The sequence below is a fragment of the Haplochromis burtoni genome, unplaced genomic scaffold, assembly GCF_018398535.1.
Source record: "Haplochromis burtoni strain Fernald_Lab_line unplaced genomic scaffold, NCSU_Asbu1 Contig_262, whole genome shotgun sequence".
Taxonomy (NCBI): domain Eukaryota; kingdom Metazoa; phylum Chordata; class Actinopteri; order Cichliformes; family Cichlidae; genus Haplochromis; species Haplochromis burtoni.
This window is the reverse complement of record NW_024582623.1, coordinates 539,860-565,983: the sequence shown is the minus strand read 5'-3', so window position 1 is coordinate 565,983 and position 26,124 is coordinate 539,860. Positions and strand designations below refer to the sequence as shown.

The following is a 26,124-nucleotide window of genomic DNA, read 5'->3' as shown; positions in this document are numbered from 1 at the left end:
TGTATCGAACAATACAAAATTTTTAATTTATTTTATCAACTTCTGACGATGCTGTCCGTGTTGACCGCTCAGTGGATCTGCACTCGACAGTGCAGCCTAGGCGGAGTAGTCGAACGCAGATTCACTGAGCGCAGGGCAAGCTAGCGAGACAGAAGTTAAGCTGTCGTTGCAACATGGCAAATTGAACCTCCCCCACCCTCATTCAGATCTGGCGTTTGGAACTATTTTGGTTTTCATGTGACGTATGACCCTGAAGGTAAGCGCGTCATGGACTAAAGTAAAACAGTATGTCGGATGTGCCACGCAATGCTCAATTACATGGGTGGGAGCTAGTGTGTTAGCACAGTTTGCTGTTAAGGTGTTGGCCGTCCAGCCCCATGCAGGGGATGATCCCCGGTAGCTCGTTAACGGAGATTTGCGGTGTTGTGGCGTTAAGGTCATTTCGACGAGATTAACGCTGACAGGACTAGTGGGAACACAACGAATATGACTGCACATTTACGCCGACATCATCCTAGTGCAAAGACAAGTGGAAGCAGACAAAAACAACAAGCACGCATGCTACAAACTTTACCACCGTTAGCAGATGATTCTCCTTATGGGGACCTGATATGTTTAATATGCTGCTGAGAGTATATCCCAGAAGAAGCGTATAGTATAGCTTTTATTTTGGAAAGCGCCATTTCTCTGTAATAAACTCTCTTCTCCAAAGATGAGTGATTTCTCAATCAGATATATTTATTTTTTATTACTTTTTTGTTTCAGCAACATTAAATTTAAAAACTGTAATTTTGAGTTAAAATATATATTTATAATTTTAATAAATGACAAATTAAAAAGGCATGAACATTTTTTTTGTATCGAAAAAATATCGAACCGTGACACCAAAGTATCGAACCGAACCGAACCGTGAATTTTGTGTATCGTTGCACCCCTACAATGTATGTAAACTTTAGTCAGCAAAACTATAAAGAAGATTTTTTGTCATACTCATGAATCAGAGGCAAAGCAACTTCAGAACATTTTGTTCTTTGTAGACAAAACTCCTTCACAGTTGCTACATGTTTTTCAAACGTTACAGAGAATTTTAAAAAAAAGATCCGATTAAACAGCTGCTGCATTTTTAGGTTCTAATATTTTTTAAGTGTTTCCTTTTAGAATGCAGTTAGCTAAACAGGGAGTTTGAATGTTGTAAGGATCTTTCTTAAGAATCTCCAAAAGTTGATTCTGTTCATCTGGACGTAGCGTTTTGTGGGAGAAACTGCAGGTTTCCCTGATCTTATAAACAGTACATTTGCATAATGACTGAAACCAGCCCAGTGAAGGAACAATGGGTTTAAGAATGTTATTTAGGAGTCACCATTCTCTCCTTACTGCTTATTTACACATTCATGTTCCTGTGATTTATCAAAGAAACACATTTGTACATGTACTCGTAATACTGCTGGGACATTAAATACTCTAACTAGCACCACTCACCTATCGTTGTCCATGGAGAAAGTAAGAAAGGAATTATGAAACAACTTAAGTGGGTTTTTGAAATTCCCATAATCATGTAACTCATGCACACGCTTGTGAGAGGTCTGTGCCATTTATTGCCAGCAATTTATGTGTATTGATAAAATGTTTGTTTTACCATGTAAGTAAATCAACTTTGTAAAACTCTGAACTGCATAAATGTTACCACAGAGATCATTTCTACAGTTTTTCTGTAAAGACAAACTGTATTTCTACAGGCTTCTCTTCATATCTGCACCTCTTTCTGCCCCTATAGCAAACAGATAAATATTTGAATGAATCAAAAATCTTATGATAAGAAATATCATTATAAAAAAATAGGTTTTAATTGTTGTTGTTTTTAATTTCCTTTCACAAAAAAAAAAGAAAAACAAGAAAAAAATAAACACTGAAAGTAACTCCGAAAGCAAGCTAAGTGACAGATGGTGTCAAGGCAAAAGGGCATCATTCTCCGTAAGACTGAAGCTATAAAAATCTCTAAAACTCTGCACAGAAATCAGGCCATTGCCACAAAAACAGACCGATTCTGGCAGAAAGACAAGCAGCATTACCTAACCCATTACGTTGCATATGTGATCTGAACAGCAACAAGAGCAGTTTGGAAAGACGTGGAAAACATTAACTTCAGCAAATGCGAGTCCAGCTGACATCCTTGCAGGACAGAGCCAGAGACTCGACTTCTGAAATATCAGCCATCATCCCAGTCTTGTTAAACTGACACAATCATCTGTCTTAGTAAAGACAGGAACAGGGACACGGTGTGTGTGTGTGTTACTTGTGAAAGGTATAGCTGTGAGTGTGTGTTGTGTGTGGGAGAGCGAGTATGCATGCCTCCGCCTCACCTATTAACGGCTGTTTCTCTGGTGGTTCTCACCTACTGTACTTCTTTTTCATGAACCTTTTTGTTTGAGGTTTGGAGGTCAAAGCATAATTAAGATGTCAAAACTTTAACACCACATCTGAGTCTCACTTTTTTATTGAGCGTTTGCATCTTTCTCTCCATTTCTTGTTGTCCAGGAGCATATGGAGTGGTGCTCAAGTGCAGGCATAAGGTAAGATAGTATTTCTGATTTCTCAGAGTCTTACAGTATGCCTGGTTTGTTTTATTGTGATGTAAAGTGTTTGGATGGTGGCAAACTTTCACTGAGAAGAATGGTACGGTGATGAAGACTGAAACAAATGTGACTGGTATGATGGTTAAAATACTCAGAAAACTACAATGTCAACAGTGATGTTTCATCCCTATTTCATCCCTGAAATGTTAGCTAGCGTGTTTTAACCCATTGTAAAAGCATACAGTAATGGAGGAAATCCTTTGCTTGGCTCTAAGTCGATATACTATGTAGACAGAAGTGCTGAGCCACCTACACATTATCAAGAGTAGCTGCTCAGTAATGGAAACGGATACCCTGAAGCTCCCAGCTCCCAGTTTTGTGCAGATGTTAATGCCGGAGAAGGTTTGGATGTCTGTAGAGCACTAGCAACTTTTACATACTATGCATCTCAGCATTCAGTGACCCCGCTCTGTAACTCCAGTGGTCTGACCCTTTGTCGCTGAGTTGTAGTGGTTCTTAGACACTTCTCTTTTGCAATGTTATCATTTACAATTGAGGGAGGGAAGAAATTACAACCAGTGAGCTCTGTAGAACAAATCATTCTTTCACAAATGGTTGTAAAGCCAGACTGCATGGCTATGTGCTGGATTTTATACATCTGTGGCAATGGGACTGAAAACAGCTGAAAGATTACCACTACTTTTTTTTCCATATAAAGCGTCTGGTCTGTATTTTAACAACCATATTTCTGTAGCTTACAGTAGGGAGACAAGCTGTATAAGTACAGCTTAGACTTACAGGTCTAATTCATTTAATAAGGAACAGATCTGCTGTTTTCATAGAGAACATTTATTGATGGCTTAGGTTTGAAGATTCTGCTATTGCACAAAATCGACCAGCGAGCAATTATAATGCAAAACGAAATAAAGTTCGTTTCGCTTTTCTAACACACCCACAGTTGGTCCATTTGTTTTGCAGACAATGTGCGTGGTCACAAATTTTGAGCTACAGACCACTGTGCTCATTGGCAGATGGCAAAATTTACCTCATGCACACCAACATTTGCAGCCTCACCAAAAGCACATCTCAAAGCTGTGAGGCTATTTATGCTAGGGTACTTATACTTGCAATGCCAAGCAAGTGTTTATCATGCAAGTTATTATCATTTGCCAATTGTTATAAAACACAAGGTAAAGCTGAGGCAGATGGAACCGTTAGTATTGCATTTATGTCCTAAAAAATAGTGGAGAAAGTGGTTTATTTATCGGATGATGGGATGGATGAATAGACAGGGAATCCCTTCAGAGTGAAAGAATGGTTACAGCCACCTTAAAGGTAGATTAGAAACTTTAATGTCACCACTTGCACATGTGCACCCTCATATGATTCACTTACTTGGTGCTTACTCACTGTGTCACGCTGTAAGCATGAGTCTGAATGTTCTCTGACAGACATTGTTAGATCACGTTGGATTTTAGCGGTGACTCTTAAAACAAAGTTATTAAATGTGAGCCATTAATGTACTTTGTATGCATGAATGAAAGGGCTGAAGGTGTGACTCATCCAGCTGTGTCTTACTTAATATAACTGTGCGGTTTCAAGCTTATCTTTAGCTGTTATATGGTCCTATTACTTGTTTCTCTGCAGTCTGTTTATAAAGTAAATGAATTTTCTCAACATGTGAGAACTTTCCAAATCAAAATGATTACATTGCATTGTTTGTCTTTTTGACTTGTAATGATTGGGAATTCTCAAACAAAGCTCAAAGACCTTTTTTACACTGTTGAAATTTTGGACTTTAGTCCAAATTTATTAAAACTGCTCTGCAAAACACTAGTGCACATGCAACCAAAGACCGCCTGCAGCTGAAGGACAAATTTTCACAGTGTGACTTCTAATAAGGCTCGCATGTGAATACCAACCAGTCAAAAGGAAATGAGGCAAAATACAAAGGGCCAGTTTTGTAATATTTGAATAAATTTTAGGAATAAAACATTTCCTTCCCAACCACATCAAATGTCTCCTTTTTCTCTTACTGCCATCATGTGTTTAGACTCTCAGCATGGGCTTGTGGGCCAAACAGAAGAGTTGTGCAGTTGGATATGAGGGCAACTGGGTGACTGGGTATTTTGTCGCCATGTCAGGTGGGCGACATACACACCTAAGTTTGTGAATGTGATGACTCGAGAACAAGGCGACATGGGATTTTGAAAGTGATACCATAGGGGTGTCTGCTCGTAGGCTTGGGGTTGGTGCCAGTATATTTTTTAATTAATGCCACAATCACTGGAATATACGACATGCCACAGGAGGATATTGTCTGATAGATTTTATTGGACCCATCCTACACAATGTAACATTAGGTAAACTTGCATGATGATTGCTGCTACGCTGTTGAAAGTTATCTGCAAAATAAGTTGTAAGCTAACACACTCATTCAGTTAGCACCTTTTATCTCTACTGGTCATGTTAAACGTGTGCAGTCAGTTATCTTTATTAGAGTTTTTATATTGTCAAATCTGAAAGGCCCCCACGTAGTTCTGTGGTTTGGCATCATGCATATCCATTCAGCATTGTTTCTGTTGTTTTCTATTAGCGCCAAGAACAAGTATAGCCTAATAGTCAAGAAGCGTGAGCAGGTCACAGTGACAGCACAGCACTCTGCTAACTGTGCATGTTGCTTATATGCTGTGAATTTTGAGGGTAAAAAAATGTAACAAATTTACCAAAGACATATTTAATACCTTATTAATTCAGTTAGTAGGAAGTAGGCTGTTATTTCATCTTTCAGAAATAACAAAGCTTTTTGCTACGTGATCATAATTAGCAGCTAAATGTGCTTATACTTACAGAAGGTAGTTGTGTAGATTAACGCCCTTCTAATAAAATTCTGTCCATTTTTGCAAAGTAATATGTAGCTATAGCTTTCAAGTCAACGTAGAGTTGTTGTCCGAAGTTTACACACATGGACATAGAAGTCGTGGTAACTTTTAAATTTGAATGATTTCTTTAAATTGTTTTTTTTCCAGGGTGAATGATTGTTGTTGCTGTATGCTTAATGACTTTAAAAAACAATTTAAACTTTCTCTAATTGGCTGAAGGACAAAAGTATACATACAGGCTGAACTATAGGTTTCTGAGTCATTTCTAAACAACAACAGAGTCCAAGAAATTCAGTTCAAACAGTTTACATAAGTACAACTTATTTGGATGTGTCAACACTTCGCCAGGGTCTGAAAAAGGACCCAGACTTTTACCCTCCAATGAGAAGAAATGTGCAGATGTTCAAAAACAACCCAGGAACTGCTGAGTCTCAAGGCTGCTATGAACTGGAAACTGCTGAAACACCAGTGTCGCTGTCCACAGTAAAGCCAACGACAGAAAGAAGCTGCCCAAATGGACAAGCCAAATACCTTCTGAAGAAAATTGTATGGTCACACGAGACAAAGACTAAGATTTTTGGACACAGTGACAAGAGTAAAGGTGAGTATCTCAGGCCTAAGAAGACTATAGCAACTATCAAGCATGGTGGTGGTAGCATCATGCTTTGCGGGAACAGTGGATGGAATAATAAAGGCAGACTACCTCCAAATTTTTAAACTTCAGCCCAAATCAACAAAACTTGGACATAGTTGTATGTTCCAACAGGAGGACAATGATCCCAAACACATCAAAACGGGTTCTGGAATTAATAAATCATTCACGTTAACATAGGCTTCTGGAATGACTTTCCCAAAGCCCTGACCTCAGCTCTACTGAGAATTTTTAGAATATAACCAACTAACTGTGCCAAGAAGAGTGGTCAAATATCCAGCCAAAATATGCAGCGTTATTGAAGGTAGTTTATGGCTACCAAAGCGTCTGCTTGACTTACAACTTGCTAAAGGATATTTAACCAAATATTAATGTGAGTGTATCCATATATATGTGTGAGCCTGTATGTATACTTATAACCCTTTGTGGAGGAAATGCAAAAGAAATTCAAACTGCACTCAATTTCTTTTTTTTGCTTTTTTTGGTGAATGTTGTGACTGTGAATGTATGACTGCAGCTGTAGTTAACGAAAAAAGTTCAATATTTGCCTCTTAAATAAAGCAGTACTTAGTGTAAAAGCAAATACGATTTTTATTTATTAAACCTTTAAATTCACAATATAGTCTTCTCCAATAAATCTCACCTCTTTTTACATGGTGCAGTACAATAACCAGACAGCCCATGTGAAAGTACAATACAGACACAGTGGTTTGGATTGATAGTCAAGTATTTTCCATTCGTCTTTTCAGATTTTTATATTTTATGTGTTCATTGATCAGGCTTATTTAGGGCTTTTCCGGGCTTTTGAATCAGTTTTAGGCAAGTTGACTGCCGGTATGCTGAGTGGAGCACTGATGTTTTAGAAAGCAGGAATAATGCTGTCAGCTACAAACAATGCAGCTATTCAAGCACATTAGTCAATAAACTTGGAAGCAATCTTGGAATATAAAAACATCTGTGGATGAATCAGCATGTTACAATTGAACACAAACACACACACACATTGGTATCCTGGCTTGGTCAGAGAGGAATGGGGTTAATGGCGGATTACAGCAAATATTATGAGCACCTGTATTCAGACATTGATTAATAAATAGACCTTAACAAAGAGCTTAATTACACTGAAACTAACAAAGGGAGCCCTTTTTGATAAGCACTGATGTGGTTTACATGTGAAACAGATTGCTCCACGCTGTGCCTGTTGAAATAAATTTTCGGGGCTTTCTTCAATATAAACACTAAAGCAAATTTAAAGATTAAAGAAGCTAAATTGCACATTGTTTTTAAAGAGACTTTACGCTTAGATGTGCAGAAACATTGAAATTGCCATCTGTTTAGTGACAGTTTAAAGTTACTTGACCTCCTTATGTGTTTGGATTCTATGTGTCTATAATTTGTACTTTTTTGATATTGTCAGTGTACACAGAATAGGTTTGTGGCTATTTTGTGATTTTTATTTTTTATTTTTTTAAATCGTCCTCAATGTTTCAGTTGTTTTTAACAGACTGATAATTGAATGTTTTTGATAACTGAATGTTTAAAGGCAGACTTAGCATTGAGTACTCAGGATTGGTTGGTGTTTTCCCTGTAGTCTATTTTCCTACATACCATACAGTCTGAGCATGTTTCATCCAATATATCCTATCATTATGACGTCCTTACTTTGCTGTGCTTCATAAAACTTTCAAAAAAGCCATAAATTATACATATTGAGTGACATTCTGAATATGCATATACTTGCATTCTGAGAACATGAACAAAATGACACTGTAAGTAGAACACAGTGGTTAGGCAGGAAGTTGAAATTCAAAGAGGGACAGATAAAAGAGAAGCTAGAAGAAAAATCTGGGAACCAGATGTATTAACATGCAGGATGCAGCTGAATGTAAATTTGGACAGTGCCTCATCTCTTAAGCATATTGGCCTGTTGTGGAGGAAGGCTTAAGTTTTTTGGCTCTTTGTACTGTCTTTGTGCTCTAAAGATAAACCCTGCATTTGTGAGAGAAATGTTTGTCTACCCGTTATGGCAGAATCTTAATATGTCTAAGAGACACAGAGAAATGCCAAAGCATAGTAAATCCCAGTCAAATTAAAATAAATCTTTTTGGTGGCTGTAGCTAAAGAGGTAAGGCAGGTAATCTACTAATCAGAAGGTGACTGCTTCAGTCCGCATGCCAAATATTTTTGAGCAAGATACTAACCCCAAGTTGCTCTGATGCATCCATCAGAGTGTGAATGTTAGAAAGAAAGCACTTACGTATAGAAAAAAGCGGTTGGGTGAATGAGGCGAGTTGTATAAATGTGCTTTGAGTGCTTCAGTAGAGTAGAAAAGCACTGCATACAGTAAGAACCAGTCCATTTACCATTTACCAGTAAATTACTTTCCACTGGTTATTGGTACTGTATGTATTATTGTATGCACTTTAGTCAGACACAAAGTGAGAGACAGAGCAGGAGAGCAAAATACCACTAGAGCATAACCATTACTCTCCAAGGTTTATTGTACTGTATTGATTACTCCATAAAAACCATTCTGAGTCATTAACTTTTAATTAAATATGATGTGCATAAAATATCTGAGGGACTAGTGAGTGATAATAGTGACTTTTAAATTCCAAGCGTTCTATATGCATTTTTTTGGTGGTAGAAAACAAGATATGAGCTTAACAGTAAAGGTGACCCTAACTTAATGCACAGAGGTGAAAATACCACCTAACTTAGCTAATATTTTAGCTTTACCATCAGCGTACTCGTTCTGCTGTCGAGTCTCATTGGCAGGCTTGTTCAGTAACAGAGCTCACCTCACAGTATGCCTGCCTACATAGGCTATGACAATGTTCAGTCTTTATATTAATTTATTATAGCCATGATTTTAAAAGATGACCTTTCTTTACACTGTGGTGTGTGTGTGTGTGTGTGTGTGTGTGTGTGTGTGTGTGTGTGTGTGTGTGTGTGTGTGTGTGTGTTTATGTCCACTCTGGCACAAGAACAGTTAATATTTCCATGCTTGCATAGCACAAATGAAACAGCTAATAACATAGCATATCTTTAAAATTCAGTATTTTTCTGTCACAGACTCTTTTTTTTTTTTTCTTTCTCTGGACCACAGATTTGTTGTTTTCAGCAAATCTCCATTTCATAAGAAATTAAATACCAGCTGTCAAAGTGTGGGTATGTTAAACTGGGTATTGCTTCCCTTCCTCTGGGTTACTAAGAAGTGACATGTGACATGTTTCTCATTTATATGACAGTGTAGGGATTCATTTTCACACACACTTGGAGCCAAAGATTCAGACCATTGCAATAAAAGCTTTTTAGCTTTGCTGCAAGAGAGCAGTTATTTTTACTTTTCTCAGCTGGAAGCAGGGCAAAAGAGAAAAGGGTAGCTGAGGGAGAGAGACAGAGAAGCAATGTGTGAATGTGTGTGCGTGCACGATGGAGAGAAGGAGATGCAGAGGGATGTATCGAACAGGGAGACTACGCTGATGGTAAATGGGTCACCCTGTTAGGAGTCTACAGCAGACCTGCGTGTAGTTAAGAGAATCATGCCTGCAGGCTGTATGTGCTGGGCTAAAACCTTAGCCGGTGACACAGGAACTGTACAAGGAAGGAATTAAATGCATTTTAAATGTATGTTCATTTGTAAATTATATATGCTTCACCTCACAGTATGCATTTGATGGCACATATAATTAGTCTAGTGAACGTGCGCCAGCGTTTGTGCAATGTTCCGCCACTTTATGCAAGTGTTTTTATTAGCGTATGTGGGTGTGTGCATAGAAGCTTGTGTTATCTTGAATTTGTGTTTTTGGAGTGACAATAGCACAACCTACACAGCCAGTGTTTCCTGGTGCCTATACAGGATCTCAGTGCAGTGCTGGAGGGCTGAGAGGACTTGTTAATTAATTACTGGTAGGCGACCAGCAGAAAATTCATCAGTGACTCTTTGATAATTGATTACTTGTTTAAGTGGTTTGTCACATTACAGTCCCATTCATTTACTGGTTATAGATTCTCACGCGGGTTTTACTTGAATTTCTCCGTTTAAAATCTTTGTGATCAAAACCTGATGTGTTAATTTCACTTTTCAATCCAAAGCAATTTGAAAGCATAATAATAATTGTAAGAAAAAGAAAAAACTAGAAAACAAAAAGACGTACATTTCTCAGGAAATTTTGAGTGTCCCAATGCACCAGCTGGCCATGAAGATGTCACCACAAGTAAGAGCTAACCAAATAATAGCTTTGGGGAAGCTGTAAGACATTTTAAGGTCAAGATTTAGGTAGCCAAACATAATTAAATAAATGAATGAATAAATAACCGTGGATAAAAAGAAACAGGTGTGGAATGGTCTTTAGAATATGAAAGGAATTTTATTCTGAAAGTCTAAAGCTTTTGCAGGCATCCTGTTTTTACAGTAGTAGTCATAATTGAAAGAATAAAACCCACTATCCTTTTCAGCCCTGAAAAGAAGCTTTACTATTTGCAAGCTTTTATTTTGACAGTCTAGTACTATTTAGCTAGTCTTTTTAGAAATGAGAGACAAAGTGTAGACATTTGTCTCTCCCATGTCCAAGTGTGAAGGAGACAGGAAAGAAGCGTATTAAAATGGAATTTGGTTATTGAGTAGGTCTTATTTTGAAAGGCCAAATTTTTTAAACATATCCTGCTTAAACCACTATGGCATCCACACAATAGTCCATTATATTCATGCATTACTGTAGCGAGTTTACATCACAAAATGAAGTACCTTGAGCCAACTGTTGTTGTGATTTGGTGCTATATAAAAGAAAAAAAAGAATTGAATAGCTCATTATATACAGAAGAGCCAGCATCATTTATGAGCCCCAGCAATTGGCTGCAATATTTGTTGTTTGCAAGCTTTTATTATGAAGGACACACTTTGCTTAGAGTCTGATTTTGAAGGTGAATCAAAATTTAGACAGTCTGGATCATCTTCCCTCTCTTTGCCATCCTTACAGCAACACTTATTCAGTCCAAATGACATCCTGATGTCCTTGCTGTAGATCCTGATGAGATATATCAGTGAGTCAATGTCTCACTTGCTCCTGGCATACAGCTTGATGCCATCCATGTACAGGAGGTGGCAGATGGTCATTCAACTCCTGAATGTGTTTCTATAACCACTTGCTGTGATGAGCTGGCTGAGGGTGTTGAGGCCTATACAGCACAGCAGCAGGAACAGTGTATCACCTTGATGTAATCTGAACTTTGATAGTGACTTGTGCAGTTAGCATGGAGTTGTTGTCTTCCAGAGATTCATTCAGTACCTGATGAAGGCTATTAGTACACCATTAATCTTTTATAGCACCAAACACTCCCGTAGTCCATGTAAGGCACAGGCTTTCTTGCAGTCAGTCCAGGCAGTGCTCAGGTTGGTCTGCCTGGTCTTAGAGTCTCTGACTCTATCGGTGAAAGGGTCTTTGGAGAGCAGGCCGTTTGTTCTTTTGAACTCTGCTTCTCTGCTTTATCTCTTCAGACTAGTAGCCAGAGGTGTGAGACTCTGTTTGGCAGTTTTGAGAGCCTCAGCTACGGAAATTTTGTACTTATCCATGGGCTGCTGGCAGTGGGGAGTAACTATGGCGGTGTTAACATCGTCAGATAGGATTTTGTTAATGAGCCCCAGATGTTGTACAACTTTCTTGAGTCTGGCTAGTCTCGACTACTGCTCGGTATTGTTCCTTTTGAGTTGTCTCCTCGGGATCCTCAGCTCACTAGCTGCTTCCTTCTTTTGACGTTAAAGCACTGAGCTATCGGCTGCTTCTTGGTCAGCATGACCTTCTGCTCATCCATAGGTTGTACCTCTTGGGTCAGGGGGGCATTTAAGCTTTGCTTTTTTATGTACTTTGTGTGACTTGTTTAAATCAGCAGCAGCAAATTAGCAAAGGTGAGGCTATTTTGGAGTGTGCTGACATATCTGTGGTTTCAAAGGTAAATCAGTGCAGGTCAAAGAGCCCACACATGAGCACAAGTATCATCAGCGCTTTAGATATTGCTACCACAGAGCTCGAAATGTCCCATATGGTGCATGGCTGCTGGTGTGTGTGTTTTTGTCTGTCTAGTAAACACTGTAAAGCTCCCAGTTTGTTCTTCAGATTTTTTCCCCCCTTGGCTAAAATCTCTAACTTTACTCTGAGGATTAAGTGCTGTCAGAGCTGTAAATCCTTGTTGTTTCATTTCATTTGCCTCTCGTGTAAAAATCTCTAAACAGACAACTTTGTACTGAAAAAACGCACAGGCAGTCAAACGATTTGTTTGTGTGAGCAAAAGCACTACAAATGACGCGTAGCTCATCATCACGCTGGCTTTTCCCCACACTGAGGCCGATTCTGTTGCCTATTCCACAGAAAACAAAAGAACAATAGCGGGACACAAGAGCGGCCAAGGACACTGCCCAGTATGTTGTAATTCTCGTAGAGCCTCTGGGTATAGCATCAACACCAAATAGACAAACAATGTCATGTTGACTGCAACAAGACTTTTTGCTTTATGTTGTGACATGCACAACATAAAGCTTTGTATCATTTTATATGAGGTAACACATGTTGAGAGACACTGTATCACTAGTAGCTTTAGCTTCAACACAGACGCTAAATAAAACAATTAATGCATGCAGCGAGAAGGACTGTGCTAGAGTCATGGAGATTCCACTTAGTCCTAAAATTGCTACTTTCTTTCAACAAAGTAGGCCTGGTGTTTGATTTTCAGTGAAAAAAGTCAGGCTGTTGCATTATATGACTGCAATATTATTGTATGTAGGGGAAATGTAATCACCTAGCATCAAACAAGCTGGCACACATGTAAATCACTGCGTTTACCTCTAAAAAATCATGCATTTTCCATCCAATAGCATGCTCCAGTCCATACAGTACAGAGTCAAGTTCCTATGGTATAGACTGAGGGTCCATCCTTTTGCAGTAGTTGCTAAGAGGCTTTTTAAAGTGTGCTTCTGCTGGGCCATGGCAGTCTAGCAGCAGCAAAAATCTGCGCTTGTGTTGTAAAAATTCAGCAAGGTCAATCAAGCAACCTGCAAGAAGCTGAAGGAGGCCTAAGAGCGTTTTAGATATGCCAAAGAAGTGCTGTTTTGTCTGTCCGTGTGTATGTGCGGACTTGTGTGCATATGTGTGTGAGAGAGATAGCCCTGAGTAAAATAACTGAAATGAGAGCACCAGCATCGCTCTTGTTTTGGCACTGCCACGGCAACTTTTCCTTCTTAATGTTAGGAGTGGGCAGGAGTGGAATTTAAATGTCCTCTCTCTTTCTTTTTACCTTTTTTTGTCGTTGTTGTTCTACAGATACTTTCTATTTCTTACTTCTTCTTTGATCTTAATGGTCTTGTGTCGTATAGGTCTGGTTGTTGAGGTGTTTGTCTTTGTCTTGGTAAGTGGTTTGATTTGACTTTTATCCTCATGTCTTCACAGGAAACCAATGAGCTGGTGGCGATTAAGAAGTTCAAAGACAGTGAAGGTGAGTGGAGTGAGCCAGGAAGTTAGGAGAGAAGCGAGGAGCTGCTGTCTAATTTCTGCTGCTTTAATTTCCGAACAGAAAATGAGGAGGTCAAAGAGACCACTCTTCGGGAGCTGAAGATGCTTCGGACACTGAAGCAGGACAACATCGTCGAGTTGAAGGAGGCTTTTCGGAGGCGGGGGAAGCTCTACCTCGTCTTCGAATATGTTGAGAGGGTCAGTTCAGCGACTGTGTCGTTATCATTTGACTTCGCACACGTTCCTCCTCTCTGCTCTGCCGTATCTAGATTCCTAGCCTACTTCTAAGTTTCAGGATGTTGAGACTGCTCACTTAAGCATTAAAAAGTGTCGCCATGGCAACATATGAACTATGCTGTTGGTGAGTAATGGTATTCCCCACTGTGTTGCCAGGGTACCCGGCCAAGTGTTTATTTTATGACAGGTTTTATTTTCATGCTGTACTCTAGTGATTTAGCATGGTGTCCCCTCTCACCCCCTGTCAGGGCTAAAATAAAAAAAAGAAACAAAAAAGAAATTAAAGGTTAACACCATTAATATTTTTAGAGCACACTTTCTAACAGGGAATTTCTTGCACCTTGCAGAACATGCTGGAGCTACTAGAGGAAATGCCCAACGGTGCTCCACCTGACAAAGTCCGCAGCTATATTTATCAGCTCATCAAAGCCATCAACTGGTGTCACAAGAATGAGATTGTGCACAGAGGTGAGGAAGTGTCACCCGGTCTAATGTCACATCTGGAAATCACACTTTTGTGATTCAATAATGATTCAAAAAAGGAGGAATTCAGTTCAAATTATGTGGTGTACATGAGCATGTTGGTTGAGCCTTTCCACACATCAAGAATAGTTTGCTAAGACAAAGTACTGTCATAGGAGGGAAACTGAAGCTGTAAAAAATGTGTATTGTTGTCTTGTATTCATGTTACGTATTCATGTAGTAGGACAGCATTTGAAGCATATTGTTAATGCCTCGTTTTTCTTCCAGATATTAAACCAGAGAACCTCCTTATCAGCTCTGAGGATGTTCTCAAACTTTGTGACTTTGGTGAGTCTTCTTCGGTTTTTTACAGCAGCCAGCCATGTGTCACGGTGCTGTAAGGATTTAGAGTCTGTGTGCAAGGCAGTAAAAACTCCCAGACCACGCACATTTCGCTGCTCGAGTGATGATAACTGCTTTTAAAATCAAGCAAACTCTTTAACACAGTAAATCGCTTTCAGCTGCCGATTGATTGTGATTATTTGAGTTTTTGCAGTTATCTCTGTGATTGCATTGTGCCCATTTTGGTTTTTTGGGCTTAGTTCGGTGTGAAAAATCCCACCATTAATTTGTCACCTTGTAAGTTGTATATCAGAAGGATCAATTCTGCCATTTGGGAAACAGCCAAGCAGCATTTCAAAGTGCAGCCTGCTGGGTTTTAACACAATTAATCCGCCAAAGAAGTCCAATTAGTGAAGCACCTATTTTCTCTGTAAAACACTAATAAAGTGCATTGATATGACACGTCTTTGCCATTTTACTGTTTTCCAGGTGTGTGTTTTACATTAGCGTCAATATCAGCAGGGTCACATGGTTAGTTAGCGTTGCATAATTGGCTAATGCAATGCTATTTAGTCAGCTGGGGTGAGATTTGTTTGTTATTCACTGTTGGAGCTGGCGTTCTGTTTATTGTGACTTTTTTATGATTAAAATGGACTCTCTGTACGACACTTTTCCAAAGCACAGTCTCCAACTGCCTGCAGTGACATAACTAATTAGTTTGATCACATGGGAAGACCGTGTTGTTACTAAGCTGTCCAAATTACTTGAACACTGAGAGTCCTTTTTTTGTTTTTAATTGATCTTTGAAAGAGTCTAAATTGTATATTATCACACTTCAACGTGATGGCTGTGTAACATACAGAATCAGGTGTACGTGATTTATTGAATATCTGTTACTCTGGCTCAGGTTTTGCTCGTAACCTGTCTGAAGGAACAGATGCCAACTACACTGAGTATGTCGCCACAAGGTGGTACCGCTCACCTGAGCTGCTGCTGGGGTGAGTTCCTGTGTGTGCATCTGCGTGTGCATGTCTGTGCATACATGTATATATGCAGGAGCTGAAGTGAGAAACATGAAGCGAAGGAAAGAGCACACAGCACAAGATATGTTTCTGTGTTTTTCCACAGAGGGTATCAGCTTTTCTCTTGTGATACCACCATACCTTAAACAAAATAACACAGTACTGGTCTCATTTTCTCAGCTAATACTCATTCATTTTTGCATTATATGTTTAATGTATCCGCTCGTGCCTACAGCCTGACACGAATAAATGCAAGTTATAGCAGAAATCTTATTATATCAAAGCAGCTTTAAATAGAGATCTCATCTCATTACAAACTGAGGCCAAACTTTCCAAAGATCCCAAAAATGTCCAGCTGCATTTTCTGGAATAACACGAAGAAGAAGAAATGAACACGATTTTAATCTGTTTAAACAGGAGGCCAGTAAAAATAGACTTAAAGTGTCTGGGCTAATGTGAGACTTATTTTATTGCATATGTACCAGCATGCATTCATCAGTATAAATAAAATGTACCAAGAAAATATCCCCGACACCATTGACAGGTAGGAAGGATCCATGCTTTCATGATGTTTATGCCAAAATACTACAATCTGAATGTCGCAAATCAATCTTCTGTTCTAGTGAGTTCATGTGAACTGTAGCCTAATTTTCTTGTTCTTAGAAGAATGACAACCAGTGTGGTCTTCTTCTTCAAGATTCAGCATATTGTGAGGTGTTCCTCTGCATACCTTGTTTGTGGTTATTTAAGTTACTATCAGCTCTAAGCAGCCTTGCCGTTCTCCTCTGGTATAAACTAGAGATGGCACGATACCACTTTTTTATGTCCGATACCGATATCATAAATTTGGATATCTGCCGATACCGATATGAATCCGATATAGTGTTTTTTAATCAACAAAACTGTTTTTTTAAATATCTTGCTGCATTTTGTATAAGTTCATACTCAAGTTTAAAACAACAACTACACTAAAGCTATTCTGTTATACCTGTATGCAAAAAAAAATATTTCATAGTTCAGCAATACTGATCAATCTAATAAACTTAAACCTACACCATCCTCCCTATTCTGGTATTTTAAAGAGTACTTAGCGTAAATATTAAGCAACCTAACTAATAGGGTTCCAACTCCCAGCAACAACAAAAATAAATAAATAAAAAATAGGGAACCACCCCTCACGCTCCACCTCATGATGCTTAATCGACGTAATCAACCTTAATTTGATGCAGTGTGAAAAAAAATGCACAGAAATCAATTATTTTTCAAGAAATATTAAATAGATTCAACATCTTTCTTCAACAAAATTGCAGACTGCACAGATGGTACCTTCCCAAAGGAAAAAGTACTATAGCTTACTAGGGTATATTAGACTTAATAGTTACTATATACAGTAATGGACTTCTATTCATTTTACATCAAATTAAAACTTTGGGTGTCAGATAATTATTTATTAAAAGCTGACATTTTAAATGAGAATAAGAAAGAAAAGTATGTCTTTGTGCCCCCTTTTCCCTGTTAATGCCCTATCGGCCCCCCTGGCTAAACTTTGCTAGATCCGCCCCTGCACAGTTACCAGCGTCAGCTACGTAGAAAAAGATCCTGGTGTAGAAAGTAATATTAAATAAATTCTAACAACAGCTTATCAAGCTTAAACGTGCTGCTGTTGTTCAGCCGCTGGTTTCCTCTTTCTGGTGCAAAGTGGGCCAAAAGCAAACTAGAGACACGGACTCGCGACAGAAAAGCCGATCAGCTGATCGTTAAGCAGTTTCATGATTGAAGTAGCAGCAAGAAGAGGCAGTCGCTCCATATATCGCTTGTTAAGCTTAACGCAGGAATGCTTTACAAACATTCAGAGATGGACTTACACACTTGCTTTACTTCTCTCGGGGATAACTTTGTCGGAGATGAAATGCCGGGTTGCTAGCGAAGCTCCAAATGCTATCCAGACCACCGACAGGTCCCGCATGCCACAGCCGCTCTATCACGTGATGCATACTGCTCCGACGTGCTAACGTTCTGAGGTGAGTTACGGCGTGTTGCAAGTTTTGTGAGGTGCTTTCGTGATATTTAATGGATCGGATTACATTTTTTATTTTTCTCCGATATCCGATCCAGTAATTTAGGTCAGTATCGGACCGATACCGATACGTAATATCGGATCGGTCCATCTCTAGTATAAACAAGGGGTTTTTGGTGAGAGAGCTACTGCTCAGCATTTTGGACCACTCTGTAAACCCCAGAGATGGTTGTGTGGCAAAATCCCAGAAGATCAACAGTTCCTTAAACATTTTTCCCCCATTCTGATGCTCAGTTTGAAATTCTGCAGCTCGCCTTGACCATGTCGACGTGCATAATTGCATTGAGTTTCTGTCATGCGATTGGCTGATTAGATATTTACATTAACAAGCAGTTGAATAATTTTTTTTCCTTACAAAGTGGCTGATGAGTATGTGTAAAAGACACTGGAACTATAGATTTTTTTCCTTTTAGAGTGAATCTATTGTCCAAGCAGCAGGCAAATCAATAAATATGAAAATATTGTAAAATTACTCTTAAAAGAAAACTATTAATGGATGTTCAGAAATGAAGTCTGTGCTTTCACTGTGTCTGCAAATAGGCTGTTTTTGTTTCCTTGTAAAAAGCAGGCTTTCTCTCAAACAGCTCAAAAACTGTACTGAACACGATTTCATCTTTTTAATTCGTCCTATATTCTTTTATAATTTAATGAAAATTGACAAACCAATTTCATTTTTAATTAGTTCACTACTGAAAGCGATGTATTCATTCCGTTCAGTCTAAGAGACCTCAGCTGTAAAAGCTAGTTAAATATGATTCGAGATGCTCTATATCTGGACTTTTACATGACACAAACACTCCCAAATCCCCAGTAAGTCTAACTGGATTGTGTTTATTTGGGTTTTATTACATCTGGGCAAATATAATAAACATTACTGCATTATGCTGAATAAAAGTTGACAAAACACAAAAGTTGACTGATTATTACCTGTTTGATAACTGTCACCCACTTAGTGAGCTCTAACTGCATCTCTGTGTGTTTTTGAGCACGAAATTAAGCTAACAAACCTTTTTTTAATGTAATTTCACTGTAAAAATTTTCATTTCATTTCATTTCTTTAATTCAGATGGCTGGAAAAACAGTCAGTGATTCATCTGCTGCATTATGACACGAGCCACCATACCCACAGATCAAATTTCACTTTCCTCGTGGACTTCTCTTGCCGATGTTGTTTTGGTGCTTTTGCTGCATTTAATGTCCATTCTAGCTTGGAGACAGCTGAACGTCATCTAGCCTCGGTTCTGTAGCCTGATTTAGTAAATGCCCTGGAACATTTATTGAGACAGCGTTTGAATGCCGCCCACTCAAATACTCTCTCCCTCCAACACCACCTCTCCTCTGCTTCTCTGCTGCCAGATCTCTCACCATTTCTCACCAGACTTCTCAGCTCTGTTCCCTCAGAAATGACCATCTTCTTTATGAGCTTCTCCATCAGAAACACAACATCGATCGTTTTATTTTAATTGCACCACCTCCGTGAATTCTATCACCCCCGCCTCGCTGTCATCCCTCTCATAATCGTCTCCTCTTCATTCGGGGACTTGGTTTTTACCCTTTTTCCTCGCCATTTTCATTTCCTCTCTCATTATTATCACCCTACCGTCTAATTAACGAGGTCTTTTTGCTGTATTTGATGATTACATATTTGTCTGTTTTTCTCCGTCTCAGGGCTCCTTATGGAAAGGCGGTGGACATGTGGTCGGTGGGGTGTATCCTCGGGGAGCTGAGTGATGGACAGCCCTTGTTTCCAGGGGAAAGCGAGATTGATCAGGTTGGTGAGCCGAAACAAGGGTGAAGCATATAGCTAATTAAACAGGCTGACTGAAAAACAGAAATAGCTTTTGATGTAAATAAATCAAAACCTCACATTTCAAAGTCCTACTGTGTGATGTTTAAGGTGGGCTGACAGGTTTTATCTATTTATTTCAGATTGTTATAAAGGGAACAGGCATTCATAATATTTGACGCTTATGCACCTGACAGAACGCCCACTTTGGTTTCTTCTCTGATATAATAAAACAAAAGAAGAATTACTGAGAGTCCTCGTGTAAAAATCACAGTTACAGGGGCTTTTTTGGACTTCACACCTGGGCAAGAGAAATTTCAATTGTGTTGTCGGAAATAAAGCAACTGGGAGACAACAGAGCGAGCGGGGGGAGATCTCAGAGATGGTGATGAGCGCTAATTTTGGAAATTTAATAGCAAGTCAAATTAAATTTTATTCATCCCCAAATCACAAGTTTGTCCAACAGAGCTCTGAGATCTGTGCACCAGAAGAAACTGTCTCTCTGTTAGCTCGCACACAACCCATCGATATATCGAAGAAAGAAAATGTATTAACACAAATAATCTGTCTCAGGCCTGCCCTCAAACACTTTATGGATTATGTGCCGTTCCAACAAGTTTAGTAGGAAATTTATGGAAACAATGTGCATCACTTTCAGGTCAGTGCACCTGGGCTGGTGCTCTCATTTAAAGCACTTTCGTTGATTGGACAGCATGCTGTGTTTAACCATCTAACAACAGGTGTATCATTTATGACACTGTGGTTTTGAGTTTTTCTAACCTCTGATGAAGATCTAAATAAATTGTACACAATAATTCTAAGCAATAACACCCAGAAAGAATTATTTATATATATATATATAAGTGTTATACTGAGTGAAATTGAGACAGATATAAAACAACAGATGATCATGTCTTAATGATAAATTTCAATCACCAAAAATGAAACACGGACTTCTTGAACAGGTTGTTCCAGCCACTGTGTTTTATAATTTATGCAATAGTTCCATTGCTCCGAAAGGCACCAACACCACAAACATGGCCAACAGGTCAAGTTCGGTGAGTTGAATTATCAAAGGTGAGGCTTAGCAGAACGCTATCAGCTGCAGCTGTTGCCTATGTTAGCAAAACAGCTATCATTTATAAAGTGAAGACGGTATTTTATCCAGCTCCTTTATTCACTGTAACCTGACACAACCATAAAGGGATTTGTCTCCTCCCAGGATTGAACTGGGAAACTGTGCTTATTAGACAAATGAGTATATTATTATACCACTAAATATTTACCACACATAGTTTTTAAGAAAAAGCATTTTTTTTATATCAGGGTGTCAACATGCTTTTTTAAAAATTGCTGTTAAATTGAGTTTTTACCCAGGGCTGAAGAGAAACTAAGATGCACAACTTGTTTGCAGATAGGCAGGTAGGAGAGCAAGGGGCAGGAAGAAGAACCACCAGCACCATTATAGTCTGGGAACACGGGGCCCCGGGGGCCCAAAGTTTAATCAGGGCCCAGAGTGTCCCAGCAGATCATCATATGCGTCAAGATGATCAAAATGATTCAAATCACCTGTCAGCTGTATTGCGGTTGAGCAGTGTGTCATTTATATGTATGATACTGTAAAATATAAATCCATGATATATGGCTTTACAGAGTGTTTCTCCTGTCGGTTTGATTTTGCAATTCACATCTTTAATGTTTCGCTTTCACCACTCACGTGAACATTATTTTACTCGGCAGAAAGCAGCTGCTGAAGATTGTGCTGAATCAGGTTGACGAAGAGTGTGATTGGTTTAGCAGACGTTCACCCCTCCAGTGAACGAAAACGTTCCTCCTTGTCTTAAATGTGCACATCGTCAGATTTGTTAGGTAATAAAACATCGCTGTTTGGAAATGTGTAACAATAAAAAACTATAATGGAGAACAAAATGAGCTCATCATCTGTTCCCTAGTTGTTCTGCCACCTTCGATTGTGTTACATGATTTTCATCAGTTTGCCCGGCTGTCACAGATATGTGCTGTAGATGCTCTGCACTTTTTTTTTTTTGTTGAAGCTTTGGAAACTCCTTGTCCACAAATACATCTTGAAGTGAGATTATTTGAAGTGGGATTAACTGCTGTTTACAGAATCAAGAATGAACTTTGATGCTTGAGATCTGCATATATCTTTTACAGACTTGCGTAAATATTAAAAGAAAAATAAAATAAAGGGTGTTTTTAATGATATTTCTCTCTTTTTTTGTCTCCAGCTTTTTACCATTCAGAAGGTTTTGGGGCCACTTCCTGCAGAACAGATGAAACTCTTCTACAACAACCCTCGATTTCATGGAATCAGGGTACAAAATATTAACTGTGCTTGAATTCTTCTCTACTTTTTCATCTCCTTTCTCCTCGCCCTCCTCTTCTGTTTTTTTTTTTTTACCTCCTTTCCTTCTATCTCAGCTTTGTGTCAAATCTCTCTCTCTTTTGTGGCAGTGTTCCCAGCACCATGACTGAGTGGATTGCTATGACTCATGAGATAGGTGGTTGGTGTTCAGTTTAGCAGCAAGAGAAAATGCCCCAGAGGGACGATCAGGACTTGTGTGTGTGCTTGTGTGCATGCGCACGCTTTGTAGTTTGTTCAGCGTGATCCGCTGATAGATTTCTGTGTGATTTGAAGTGAGAGCTCCTTTTATTTATTTTTTTACTGGCAGCTACATAAACTGTGCATTGGAAATCACAATAGTAGTCTTTAATGCACAGAAAGTTTGCGTTGGTTATGAATTTGATCCAGTGTTTGTGTCTTTGTGCTTCTGCCAGTTTCCATCAGTTACTCATCCTCAGACTTTGGAGAGACGTTACCAAGGCATCTTGAGTGGTTTGATGTTGGATTTGATGAAGGTAAAATGCCAAGAAACATTCCAACTCTCACACAAGAATAAGAATTATTGATTAGACTGCTATATCATATATGAAACCTGAGACAGGGGTCACTAAAATGCATCATTCCCTTTACGTGCATGCCTTTTTCCAATCAGAATCTGTTGCTGCTCAACCCTACTGAGCGTTACCTAACAGAGCAGAGTTTGAACCATCCAGCCTTCCAGCCTCTGAGGCAGGCAGAGAGAGAGAGGCCTCCGCCTGCTTCTCCCAACCCGCCACGCTCCTCCAAGAGAAAAACACACCATCATGGAGAGAACACGGTTCCTACAAGGTTAGAAAGCAATCCTTTATTTCAGGCTTCTGCCAGAGTGTCTACATGCGGTCGTCTTACAAAGCCCAGATTGGATGTCTCTGTGTTAACACTGCTGCGTTATAGTGACGGACTTTTCATCACATCTAATGTCAGATACTGTTTGTATCTGATTACATCAAGATTTAGTGTTTCTTTATTTTTTTAAAACCAATGCCATTTTAGTGTTTGTTTTTGTTTGTTTTTTTCATTTTAACATCCCAGCCCAAGTTGAAAGCTGCAAAGCCAGTTTAGCTCACTGAGTTGAGCAGGCAACCACATGCCATATGGATGAGAGTGACCAGCCTGGGTTCGAGTCTGACCTGCAGCACTTTGCTGCATGTTTTCCTCCTCTCTCTCTCCCTCTGCTTTCCTGTCATTTCTTCACTGTATCTGTCAATAAAGGCCAAAAATAAGAATTTGATCAGAACCACTGACAGCAAATGCAGTATTAATTTATGCACAACTCTCTTTAGTTCCTGCATTCTCTTTTCAGCCATTCTGCTGAAGATTTGCTGCTGTGCTTGTGGTCGTTGTCATGTTGGTTGACCAGGTTTGCATCGGGCTTTAGCTATCAGACCTCAGGTTTGACTCCTGATTACTTTAGTATACAGAGGAGTTCATGGTTGTTAAGACTGTAAAACAAGCTCAACAAGCTCAGATCATCACCACTACACCACCGTGCTTGACAGTTAGCATAAAGTGTGTTTGGTTTTCGTCAAATGTGGCGTTGTGCGTAACAACTAAACATCTCCACTTCGTTCTTCTCTGTCCAAAGGACATTGCTTCAGGTCTTTGTTTAGATGCGACTTTTCAAAGCAAAGCTGTGCTGCCGTGTTATTTTTCGAGACAGGAACCTCGATCTTGGCACCATTTCCTGTTCAGGCAACTATTCAGTCTGTCTAATTGTAGTGTCGTGAACTTTAACTTGCTCACAGAGGGCTGTAGAGTCTAAGATGCAGCTCTTGGGTTTTCTTGAAATTCTCTGTGAACTGCACAGTCTGACCTTAGAGTGAGTTTGCTGGGATGTCCACTCTTGGCAGCCATCTGAAATGTTTTACACTTGTGAGTAATCTTTCCCACTGTATAGTGATGAAATTCAATTAGTTTGGAAATGGCCTATAAACTTTCCAATACTGATGGCCAGAAACTGTTGTTACTCTAAAATAACGCATACGCTTAAATGCTCGCACCTTCTGATGTTCAGTTAATCAAGTGCATTTCATTAGACCCCAGCTGCTACTTACCCTACTAATTCCTATGGAAGCAGTTCGAGTGTATTTGGCTTTTTGAACACTGTATCTGCATTTTGATTTAGTTTTTCTTAAACAGATAATGACACAGTGTCATAGGCCACATGTTCTAGTTCATCTGGGTTGTATTTATCTAATTTTAGCTATTTTTTGCTGTAATTTTAATATGTTTGTCGAAAACGCGTCTCTCTCGTAAATGAGACATTGCGTCTCAACCTGTGTTCATAAAAGTTAAATTAAATAAGTAAATGAAAACCTGTCCTGATATATAACACTTCACTGGCTTTCATTTTCACATGACTGTATTTTATAACTATATAAACAATGCTTTTGTGAGATAACAGAATATTTTCTTTCAACGCGTCTGCTCAGATTCTTTCCTCGTTGTTCTCTTCTGCTTCTTTTTTTTTCTTTTTTTCATTTGGGACTCAAATAGATACATCAAAAATAAGTTATTCTCATTATTTTGACTCACTTGTAGATGTGGAACTGAAAAATATTAAACAAACTCTTGGTCTCAAATTGTATATTTTAGATTAAAATGCTCATCTAAGGCTTGATAAGCTCGTAACATTTTAATGAAAGAAAGGATAAAAAACAGAATCAGAGTTTGCAAGAATAGTTACACTTTACGTAAACTACTTTGGTTCTGACACCATGCTGACAGGAAAATCATATAGATTGATTTAATAAGATGCTTTCTCTGGTGCTTGAAAGTTACACTTTTAGTTCTCTGACCAAGATACAGCTCTCGATGATGGATCATCAAGGCTTGTAAAACTACATCAAACTAATAAGCCACGAATCAAGGTCTTAGAAACCGGACAGATCAGTGTTTTTTTTTGGGTGGTGGGGTTATTAAAAAAAAAAAAAAATTAATATATTTTTAAAGTAAAATACTATAGCTATTTTAACTTTTTGTAATGTCATATAGGAAATGCTTCCACAAGCACTTTAATAAACGGTTGTAATATTTGTATAAGAGATTATTTTCAATTTAAAAGCATAGACTGTCATATCCAGATGGTGTTTTTGGTTTACAGCAGTAAATATTAGAACACCATGCTAAACGGCCCTCCCTCTGCTCCTACAGGAGTCACACTAAGAGTTCAAGCCGTCGTTCCAATAGCAAAGAATGTTCCAGCCTCCCTCGCCACGGAGACCTCCATCACCTCGGGAATGAGAGTTTCCTCAACGGCAACAAACCGGCACCATCCAGTTTAAGTCCGACTCTGCACCCCAAGGGCCAGTACATGTCCCAGACTCTTAATCGTTCTATCTCCTCCAGCAAAGATCTGGTTAACAACAACCTGCCACACCTGCTCAGCCCCAAAGAATCCAAAAGCAAAACAGAGTTTGATTTCAACTTGGGACCCTCCCCGAAGTTGCCGGACCAGGGACATGGGGTAAAGTATGGCCACGGCAAACCCAGCTCCTCTCGCTCTCAGCAGCAACAGCAGCAGCAGCAGCAGCAGCAGCAGGTCAGTCGGCACACTTTCCTGGAAAACAAAACTAACACCCTACAGTCTGGGGCAGAAAAACAACACAGTCGACACGCCCACAGTATGGCCGACTCTGCCCACGGATCCATGTCCTCATCCTCTAAGAGCTCAGCGTCTTATCTCAGTCTGTCCAAGAGCCACAGCGGACTGAGCGATGCCAAATCTGTGGGGAATCTCAGCGACGGTCGACTCCACCCGGATGACCCAAACTCTAACACGACAGCTGGGGTGGGACCCAGTGCCCGCTTCTTCCCTGCCAGCTGTTTAGACCTCAACACCCCTTCAGGTCCTTCTGGGCCTCCTGGCAGCCCCTCTACTCGACACAGTGATCGATCTGGACACAGCCCCGCCTCTCGTAGCAGCGGCAATGCCCGCATGGAGAGCAGCACGCTGGACTCTTCATCCAGGCACAAATCCAGACATAAATCTTTAGTGCCAGGTAGGTTTCATTCAAGTCTATTCATTTTACACTTTAAAAGCTTTATAAAAAAACAAAACACATCATCGCAGTGGATTCCAGCAAGAAGAACAAACAAGAAAATAAAAAAGATTGGCCTGATCACTTAAATTAGTTTGGACAGTTAAATAGTAGAACACTTGTAACTGTTCACTTCTTATCG

The 26,124-nt window shown here is 39.3% G+C and overlaps 1 protein-coding gene across 6 annotated transcripts in view; it reads left to right on the top strand.

The window, feature by feature from the left end:
- Positions 1 to 26,124, top strand: part of cdkl5 (cyclin-dependent kinase-like 5) — a 42,431-nt gene that overhangs the window by 5,909 nt on the left and 10,398 nt on the right. For all 6 annotated transcript variants that reach the window (XM_014340398.2, XM_014340400.2, XM_014340399.2 and 3 more), the window contains exons 3-13: positions 2,536 to 2,570; positions 13,550 to 13,595; positions 13,674 to 13,810; positions 14,197 to 14,317; positions 14,600 to 14,659; positions 15,561 to 15,651; positions 19,421 to 19,523; positions 21,788 to 21,874; positions 22,338 to 22,418; positions 22,556 to 22,731; positions 25,096 to 25,943. In XM_014340398.2, coding sequence (XP_014195884.1) covers positions 2,536 to 2,570; positions 13,550 to 13,595; positions 13,674 to 13,810; positions 14,197 to 14,317; positions 14,600 to 14,659; positions 15,561 to 15,651; positions 19,421 to 19,523; positions 21,788 to 21,874; positions 22,338 to 22,418; positions 22,556 to 22,731; positions 25,096 to 25,943 — 1,785 coding nt within the window. The remainder of the gene's footprint in view (positions 1 to 2,535; positions 2,571 to 13,549; positions 13,596 to 13,673; positions 13,811 to 14,196; positions 14,318 to 14,599; positions 14,660 to 15,560; positions 15,652 to 19,420; positions 19,524 to 21,787; positions 21,875 to 22,337; positions 22,419 to 22,555; positions 22,732 to 25,095; positions 25,944 to 26,124) is intronic.